Source organism: Vollenhovia emeryi, unplaced genomic scaffold (genome assembly GCF_000949405.1).
Source record: "Vollenhovia emeryi isolate VEMERY1.0 unplaced genomic scaffold, V.emery_V1.0 DF939379.1, whole genome shotgun sequence".
In the NCBI taxonomy this organism is placed as follows: Eukaryota; Metazoa; Arthropoda; class Insecta; order Hymenoptera; family Formicidae; genus Vollenhovia; species Vollenhovia emeryi.
The window spans coordinates 58,410-67,240 of NW_011966987.1; the positions used below are offsets into that span (position 1 = coordinate 58,410).

The 8,831-nt window shown below is 44.1% G+C and overlaps 2 protein-coding genes across 3 annotated transcripts in view; both read left to right on the forward strand.

Moving 5' to 3' along the window:
• Nucleotides 1–1,332: 1,332 nt before the first annotated feature.
• LOC105558121 (uncharacterized protein KIAA1143 homolog) lies at nucleotides 1,333–4,198 on the forward strand. Its single transcript, XM_012005643.1, has 4 exons — nucleotides 1,333–1,785; nucleotides 3,186–3,318; nucleotides 3,405–3,783; nucleotides 4,124–4,198. Exons 1-3 carry the CDS (start codon nucleotides 1,675–1,677, stop codon nucleotides 3,578–3,580), a joined length of 420 nt encoding a protein of 139 aa, XP_011861033.1. The 5' UTR covers nucleotides 1,333–1,674; the 3' UTR covers nucleotides 3,581–3,783; nucleotides 4,124–4,198.
• Nucleotides 4,199–6,793: 2,595 nt separating this feature from the next.
• Nucleotides 6,794–8,831, forward strand: part of LOC105558122 — a 25,415-nt gene continuing 23,377 nt past the window's right edge. The window contains exon 1 of one of the 2 annotated variants that reach the window (XM_012005644.1): nucleotides 6,794–6,994. The gene's annotated coding sequence lies outside the window, so the exon portion shown is untranslated. The remainder of the gene's footprint in view (nucleotides 6,995–8,831) is intronic. The other variant, XM_012005647.1, reaches the window with a different exon arrangement.

Here is an 8,831-nt window from a genome sequence, read left to right on the forward strand (position 1 = left end):
AGTGTATATATTAGTGTACCATGATTTATCCCCTCCCGACTTCTGTTTAGCAATAGTTTGTCTACCGTAGCGCCGCCGGTGTACATATTTTGAACTACCACAGAAACCGGGTTTTGGTCTCATTCTCGAAAGCATTAGTTGAGCCTCCTTATCTCTATTCTTCATGGCGTTCGGTTAGAAGTTGTCGTTCGTACGCTTGCCAAACAAAACAGGAAGAAGACCGTTGTCATACCTAACCTAACCTAACGACTCCCTCCTACTTGAAAAACGATATATATATACGACTGCGCGCACGACGATTTACGACAGCTACCGATGATGCCCGAAAATGGCACACTTTCTCCAACATGGCGCTGTTCAAGTGGGGACAGAAAATTTGCGCTAGAAAGGGGGCATCCACTATCCAGTTATAATATAGATCAGTGATGTGAACTGAAGGCGATCACGTGTTCACGCCCACGTGATCACGTACACTAGAAGAAGATAGATACCCAAATAAATTGGTGTTGTTCTTTTCCCTCAGGACATCCCCCACTACCTCATAAGCAGTCTATCTTTTATGGCTGCGGTCAAACCGTCGCTTCAAATGCTTCCAAGTATTCTTCTTCTCCTCTCTTTCGGTAAAGATGGAGGGAGAAGAGAAACGCTTCGAAGCGTTCGTAGCGGCAGCTTGACCGCAACCTATATGCCATGATGTAAAAAGAAAGGTGTAACAACATCGTGTATGCGCAGTAGTCATGTGCATTTGGACCCAAATTTCATTGGCTCGCTCATCGTGCGCCGCCGCTATGCGCAATGATACACCTTTCTTGCAGTAGCTATGTGCATTTGGACCCAAATTTCATTGGCTCGCTCATCGTGCCGCCGCCGCTATGCGCAATGATACACCTTTCTTTTTACATCATGCTATATGCTATGCTTTGCACTAAAGCCTATGGCTGATGGCAGACAACTATCCGTAAGCGCTTAAGACTGACGTAGCCGTAAACTTAAGGTAAGGCAGAGAAAAACATAAGCCGTAAGGAACACGTGTTCTACGGCTTATGTTTTTCTCTGCCTTACCTTAAGTTTACGGCTACGTCAGTCTTAAGCGCTTACGGATAGTTGTCTGCCATCAGCCTATCACACAATGCCAGGCAACAGGAACAGGGAATAGAATTAACGCGTTGGATTGGTTGGAAGAAAATTTCCGACGAATCCAACGCGTCAAAAATTCTATTCCCTATTCCTATTGCCTGTTGCCTGGCATTGTGTGATAGGCTTAACACACGTACAAAAATCCTATGATTGGTCATAACTAAAACATGTCGGATGCGCAGTACGGATCGGCGCGAACGTGAAACAAAAGAGCGAGTGGGCATACTGGTTATACTGTGGTTCTATTCTGTTGACAGTCTGCGACAGGTTAGCGTTTTTCAAATAGTCCTGTGGCCGATGGCGGGGCGCGGGCGTCAAATTAAGAGAGTTCCATTCATCGAGTGTACAACACGTCTTCTAACCTAGAAGAAAAATTTTTGTTCCTGCGGGGTTTCATCATCCCGCGCGAGACCCGATAGTCGGGGCCCTCGCTTTGTATGTCACCAATTAAACGTCTATTGGTTCGTCGTGGCCGTGTCGGCTACCATTTATCAGGAGCCGGGCACCATAATTAGAAGTCAAATTAAGAGAGAAATTATGTCACGGAAAAAGCACAACATATCGTATATCAAACCGGATGAACCGAAGTTTCTACGAGAGCTGAAGGAACAAATTGGGTACAAAGAAGGCCCCACTGTCGACACGAAGGTAAGGCGTCTGTAAGTTTTACTTGCTCCGAATTTAACGATGTTCATCCTTTGTGCGATTCATTGTTAATTAATATAATTGAGACGGGAAACTTATAGTCAACTCAACTGGCTAATTATTTTATCAGTTTATTACGCAACGTTTCGACCCTATTCGTTTGGGTCCTTTTTCGAGTGATACTGCAAATCAGCAACAACGCAGTTATGAAATAATGTAGGTTAATAAGTAAAAAGGGTTTAGTTAATAGTTAAAAGTTAAGTAACGCACCTAAGTCAGTCATCGTCGTCAAATAAGACAGTCGAGTTATAAAATATATGTATATGTGTGAGCACTGTGATAGTGTTCCTTTAATATCCCAGGTCTTGTCGGAGGATATAAAAATGCGTACTTATATTATAGGTACACACTTTTTGAACATAGAATGAGATAGAATAAGAAAAGAATTATAATAAATCTTGTTCTTTGAAAATTATTTCTCTCTCTCTCACTCTCTCACTTTATGGGTTTACTATATAAAATTGATAATATTAATATGTAAGTTTTAAATAATATTCTAGGAAAAGTTTCAAATTCTAAGCATTTTATAATTGACGCTCCTTTGTTAAGTATAACTACCCCCCAAACTTCAAGAATTTATATAGCTGGGCTCGAACTGACTTGTCATGTCTTAAGAACAATACAAGGTGATATTGCGGACTAAACAGTTTTGATTACACAGTCATATGTTACATTTAGGTTCTCGGTGTCTGTTTGTAAACTTAGTGTGTTATCGGTCTTCTTGATGAAAAACATTTCGACGATTTCTCTTTTTCTCCTGAGACGCTCGCTATGTAAAATTCTTAGTTCCGACCAGTTGAACTCGTGATCATGTGATGCACGGTGTTTGCTGACCACGGAGTGGCAGCTTTCGTCTTTTTTTTATGTAATTTTTATGTTCTTTAATTCTGGTCAGAAGGTGTCGTTCGGTTTGTCCAATGTAAGAGGCTTCACAGTCGGTGCAATTAATACGGTAGATGACTTCGGTTTTTTGGCCCCAATTTACTACCTATATCAAAGGATTGACAGATTGACAGAACTCGACTCTGTCTTATTTGACGATGATGACTGACTTAGGTGCGTTACTTAACATTTAACTATTAACTAAATCCTTTTTACTTATTAACCTACATTATTTCATAACTGCGTTGTTGTTGATTTGCAGTATCACTCGAAAAGGACCCAAAAGAATAGGGTCGAAACGTTGTGTAATAAACTGATTAAATAATTAGTCAGTTGGGTTGACTATAAGTTTCTCGTCTCAATTTTTAATCATTACTGGTGACAATAAGCAAACTCTCCTTTCGATTATTAATAATATTGAAAGCAGAACAGAAATATATTCAAGTGATTCATTGAATTAGAGGCAATCCCTACCAGAGGTGTCTGACGAAGAAAGGGAAGAGCTGGTTGATGAACAGCCTGTTGTTGTCGTGTTAAATTCTGGTGATTTAACAGCGGAGGAAGCAGACGCCTTTAACAAACAAAGGGAAAAAGGTACAGAAACAAGCAGAATTTGTAACAAAACACATCGTGTAACCGTGTGATTTTCAGCGTTAATCTATCAGAATTATTAATTGCAGAAGAAAACAATGCCCCAGCTGATCTATCTAAGAAGATTGTATTTCGCAAGACTAAAGCAGTAGTAACAGATTCTGACACCATCGCTGCCGATAAACCTATGAGGAAGAAAGCGAAGAAAGAAAAGCAAAAAGCCGTCCTGTCCTTCGATGCTAATGACGACGACGACAATGGATAACGCAGAATGTGAATTCTCGTTTGAGTGTACACCGACCGGCAATGAATCGTTTTGCAAGAGAGGAATTGTTCCCCCACTCGTTGATAATTCATCGATTTGCTAGAGTGGAGAAACAAATCACTTACCCTCTTGCGAAACGATTCATTGCCGATGACTGTACATATTAGGCTGGTAATACATTTATGGTACAACAAATTTTCCAGGCGTGTTGATTGGCTGCAGGATAGAAAAATTCTGGGGCTCGATCATGAATCTTTTCCTCTAGCGTGAAAAATTTACTTGTGAAAAGTAAAAATTTTCATGGAAGAATTTATTTCACTTTTTATGAGTTCACGCTAAAGGAAAAAATGTATGATCGAGCCCCTTGATTATCTAGAAATTTTCTATCCTTTAGCCAATCGACGCGCTTAAAAAATTTGTCGTATGACAAACGTAATACCAGCCTAAGCCTGATATTACATTTGTCGTACAAATGTTTCAAGCGTGTTAATTGGTTGCTGAATAGAAAATTTCTAGATACTCGAGAATTTTGCTATCCTGCAGCCAATCAACACACTTAAAAAATTTGTCATATGACAAATATAATAAGGGTGCTTTCCAACAATGTACACAGGCGACACTGTGTAACACGGTGAATCGTTCCATCTTCGTTCTTGACCATTATTAAATGAGGATGAAACTATTCTGTTACGCTGCGTCAATTTGTGTCTCTTGCCGGACAGCACCGTCTGCAGGTTGTTCAAAAATTTGATGCCCAAACTTCTAGGAGTGGTAAGAGAGTTTCGACATATTTCTTTTTTATTGGTGTACCAGAATTCTCGATCTGTTTCATCGTAAGTTCATAATTAGTCTTTCCTTTTTCTATTTCGATAAATGTAGGTAAAGAAAGTCCTGATGATGGAGTTTTTTTAGGTGCTCGCCTCTATAGAAACATAGGAACGAACTGGCTGCTGGACAGCGGTCTCCGTTAATTTATCGCGTGCGAAAATATTTTTAGAAAGGGGCTATTTTTGCACGCTTCTCTAGATCAAAATATCTGAGGCAATCCAGCAGGCGGATCAAATCTATGATTAAGTGGTGCAAACGATTTTCGTTTAACGACGCCAGATTCGACTTTGTTGTCGGAGGAGATTTCTGTCGTAGATTTTTTTTTCAGTCGAAATCGCAAGCGGTTTTAGTTTCGTTGCAGCGTTTGCCGCCTTAGTTTGCAAACGCTTTCCCGTGACTTTTGTAATTCTCTTTGTGACTTTAGAATTTGTTTGCTCTTGGATCGTTTTCTTCTTATTTACAGGCGCGACTTTCGATATCGGAGAATAAAAATTATGACGTACTATTCCAACGACGAATGGCAGCTTTTCTTGCGATTTCTGCTTCTCCTTTTTGCTCTTCCGCTCGGCTCTCCAATCTGATAACTCCCCTTTTTGCGGGTTTCTGTAACAACATTCTGTGATATCGCGGAGCCTGGCGAGTCCACCCTTCGATTTTCCTCGAAGTCCCGCGTTCTGCGTTTCCTGCGTTTCGCCCGTTGCTGCTGACAGAGATTAACTTGCATCCTCTTCACGTTACCAAAGGCGATCGGCGGCCTCTTATGCGACTTCTTTAAATCCGGCATTTCCTTCTTTCCCCGAATGCTGTAGCCAATGCTGATCACGCGGAGTTTCTCGGTAGGAGAGCCTGTTAAGCGGACGTTTTTTTTTTGTTAAATAGATCATAGATCCGAAACTAACATTAGGTCTGGTTGCCGTCGATGAACTGGTCTCCTAATTAACGGTGAATTGCATAATCAGGACATTCTCCTTTAGAGAAACATTTACGATGCGCTCTACAAAATGCTCGTGTAGTGCTCCATGTTGTAATCACAGCGAGTTATTTGCTCCATATTAGTTTAGTTATTTCAGATCCATGGCTGTTTGAGAAAGAACATTTGTTTTCGCCTCTTCTGCCACTCCTAGAAATTTGGGCAGCAAATTTTTTCAACACTGTACACAGGGTGTTACATTCGTCAATCGGTCACTTCGTCATCTAACCAAAAGTTATGGCAGAGAAGAAAAAGCGTGTACCATTTTGCAAAATTTGTGAAGGAAACATCTGAGAAGCAAGAATCCGGACTCAGTAGGCGCGCAAAATAATTGTTCGTTTCCTCTTTCAGCTTGACCCGATCTGCCATAATTATTTGGTTTGGTTACTAACGAATCTGACACCTTGTATGCTTAAGGCCCGGTCTACAATGAGTTGTTAGTCGTTAGTCAGAAGTCGGAACTATATGTCAGTCCTTTTTCTTCCACCCAGAAAGGAAAAGGATCAACATATAGTTGCGACTTTGACTAACGACTAACGACTCATTGTAGACCGGGCCTAAATGTTTTTGTAAATAGTAATGTGCATTGTATCGAAATACGTGTGTAAAAAATTTACATGAATTATTTTACCAATTAAAAAACTATCTAAAAACCGGAATATGAATTCACATATTAAATTTAAAATTAGTGGGCTACCTTCGTCCTGCTCGGATCTAAGAAACGATTTGGCGTTCGCGTTTCCATTTGATTAAAAAATTATTGCCAATGCCGGAGAGAAAGAACCGAGTGACAAAGATATTTAATAAAAATATTGTTGGAAAAAGCGAGTTTAACCTTTCATTCGTGTACAAATATGACGGATAACATTTTTAAGAAAAGTCCTCAATTCTCTCTCGCAACAATATTTCAACCGAGATATAAATAGTACAAGTCTGTTTGCTAAAGAGGATACTTTTTGCTTCGTACGCATAATTACATTTCGCAGATATGCTCGATAATCGAAACGTATGCATGTGATGCAATTAGGTCAGAGAATATCATTAAAATCGAAGTTACGAATGCGGCGCTTAACAGAATCACGCTCGCAAAAACGTTTTGCAAGCGAAAAAGATCGCGCGCGGCTAGTCCCGTAAAAAAGAAAAAACAAATCGGCCGATCTCCATCTCTTCACAAACCCCGTGCAATTTCCCGCGTACGAATCGCCGTGTCGGTTCGACGTTGAAAAGGGCGACCGCGCGCCGCGTCCACCCCCGTCTACGCCATTTTGACCGCAGTTCGCCCTTATTTTTAGGGCAGCACCTCTCCCATTGGACGTGCACGTGCGCGCGGTCACGTGACGGCGCGCGGCGAGCGCGACTGGCCGGCTCCCCGGCCCTTTAACATCCGCGAACGTCACGAAAACGTCGCGGGTCACGTGACGGCGGCCGCCATCTTGGCAGTGTCTCGCCGACGGTGGTGAGAGGTGCGGATCGGTGACGTCGCGTCGCGGCTGAAACAAACACCGAGTGCGTGCGACCGGCCCGTCGGCTCACGCACGAGCAGCGCCGACGTATCGCGGGCGACGTTGGGAGCCGCGTGTGCCACCGCAGGTGTTCGCCGGCGCGCCGAACGAACGGTCAGTACGAATTTAAATAAGCGCGCGCGGCGATCCGGCGCGCGAGCCGAAGTGCGTGTGTCGCGTGCGTTGCGGCGGCCGTCCCGGCCTCCGTCCGGGGGGCACGACGAGCCACGGTCGCGGCAGCTGTTCGACGGGCGCACGTCGCCGTCGCGGCCGTCGCGCAGAAATGGCGGGAGCTCCGACCAGTTGGCCGTCGCGGCCGTGGCGCGGGTGTGTGTATGTGTGTGTGTGTGCGTGCGCGCGCGTGTATGCATGCGTGTGTGCGTGTGTGCGTGCGTGCGTGCGTGTGTGCGTGTGTGCGAGCGGCGGAAGAAAAGAGCGCGAACACGAGCCGCATCGGCGGCCGCTCTGTCCAAGTCGGCTGCATCCCGTGCGCTTCTCCTCGGCGCGGCACGCGCCAGTAGCACGCTTGTGACACGCTCGCGTAGGAGACGTGCCCAGGGTCGTGCCACATCCGGCGGGCGCCCTGCGCCCTCGCGCCACCACACAGTCGCCCCCCTCCCGTCCACCCACCCCGCGAGCTTCCCCGCCGCGCCGCGCCGCGCCGCGTCGCGTTTTCGCCCCCCACCGCGTGCGGAAACCTCCTGGACTCGCTCCTGTGCGAACGTATTGTACGAACCTACTCTCCTCGCTGCACTTCGCGGCCGTGACGACGCGCGGCACGCTTGCATCGGTAAACAATGCCAGGAACCCAAAATGGTGGTCAGGTTAGGGAGTTTCCGTCCGCGGAACCGGGGACGTCGGGACTCACAATCGCCGATTTGCTTTTTGTCCACGTCCACGGGTCGTTCGAGTAATTTTTCTGTTGTATTTTATTTCTCGCGCCGAGCGATAATTGATACCGACACGCGAGATCCGCGGAGATTAGGATTGTCTCGTACGCGATTGCGGAAAAAACAACAGTCGTGTCTGTTACAGAATCGTCGGTTCTTCAGTCGACGATTTGTCAACGATTAGCTACTCGGATTCTACGCTCGTTCTTGTCGCGACGGGAAATTGACGGATAAGAAAGGGAAGAGATTTCGGCGGAACTACCGAAATTCATTTGTCGAAGTTAATGGTTGAGATAAAAAAATCTGCTCCCGTTCTAAATTCGTTTTAATTCGTGTAAGAGAGAAAAATGGCATGGCAGGATACCGCTAGGTAGATCGTTTACAATAACGTCTTAGAATCGGAACACTGACACCGTTTACATCCTCTCTTTCATGTTAGAAAACATCCTCGCTCTCGAGAGCAAAACTCTTGGAAAGTCGTCGAAGAAACGACGATATACCCGAAGAGGTTCGCTCCCGAGAGGTGCGAAATCAATATCTTCCCTTTGATAGGAAACGTTCGAATAATTGAGATTGATAACCGAAATATTGTTCGCCAATCGCTCGCTCGAGGAATTTTTCGTGTCAGGCGTTTCCGTTTTATGAAAATTAAGAACAGTCAGCCACTTTATGGAAATTAAGATAACATCCTTTCGCGAAGAATCGTCTAATTGGGAGATAACGCACGTTGACAACGCGCCTTAATAACTCCCGAGAGTGCCCGCGCGTCAATACTTATTTATCGCGCTTTCCGTTGTAACATTGCCAAATGTCATCGGTCGCAGTGGAGCCAATTGTACTTCGTTGGCCCTTGAAATATTAATATTTTTTTAATTATAACTTCGAAATATAATATTCCAGTTCGAGCGTTTTTAAAACGTTCTTTTAATGAAAAAAAAGGTAAAAGAAACGCCAAGTATACGCGTCATCCAATCAAGAAGTATATAATTTAATTATTTGGATATCTTTTATTAGAAAAAACACTTTTATCTTCTCTCTCTCTCTCTTTCTCTCTCTCTCTC

What these genes read in the sequence shown, in the direction of transcription:
- LOC105558121 (XM_012005643.1), top strand. Translation starts at nt 1,675, where the DNA reads ATGTCACGGAAAAAGCACAACATATCGTATATCAAACCGGATGAACCG. An exon ending in GCCCCACTGTCGACACGAAG is followed by an intron (nt 1,786 to 3,185) that starts GTAAGGCGTCTG and finishes TCATTGAATTAG; the next exon opens with AGGCAATCCCTACCAGAGGT. An exon ending in TAACAAACAAAGGGAAAAAG is followed by an intron (nt 3,319 to 3,404) that starts GTACAGAAACAA and finishes TATTAATTGCAG; the next exon opens with AAGAAAACAATGCCCCAGCT.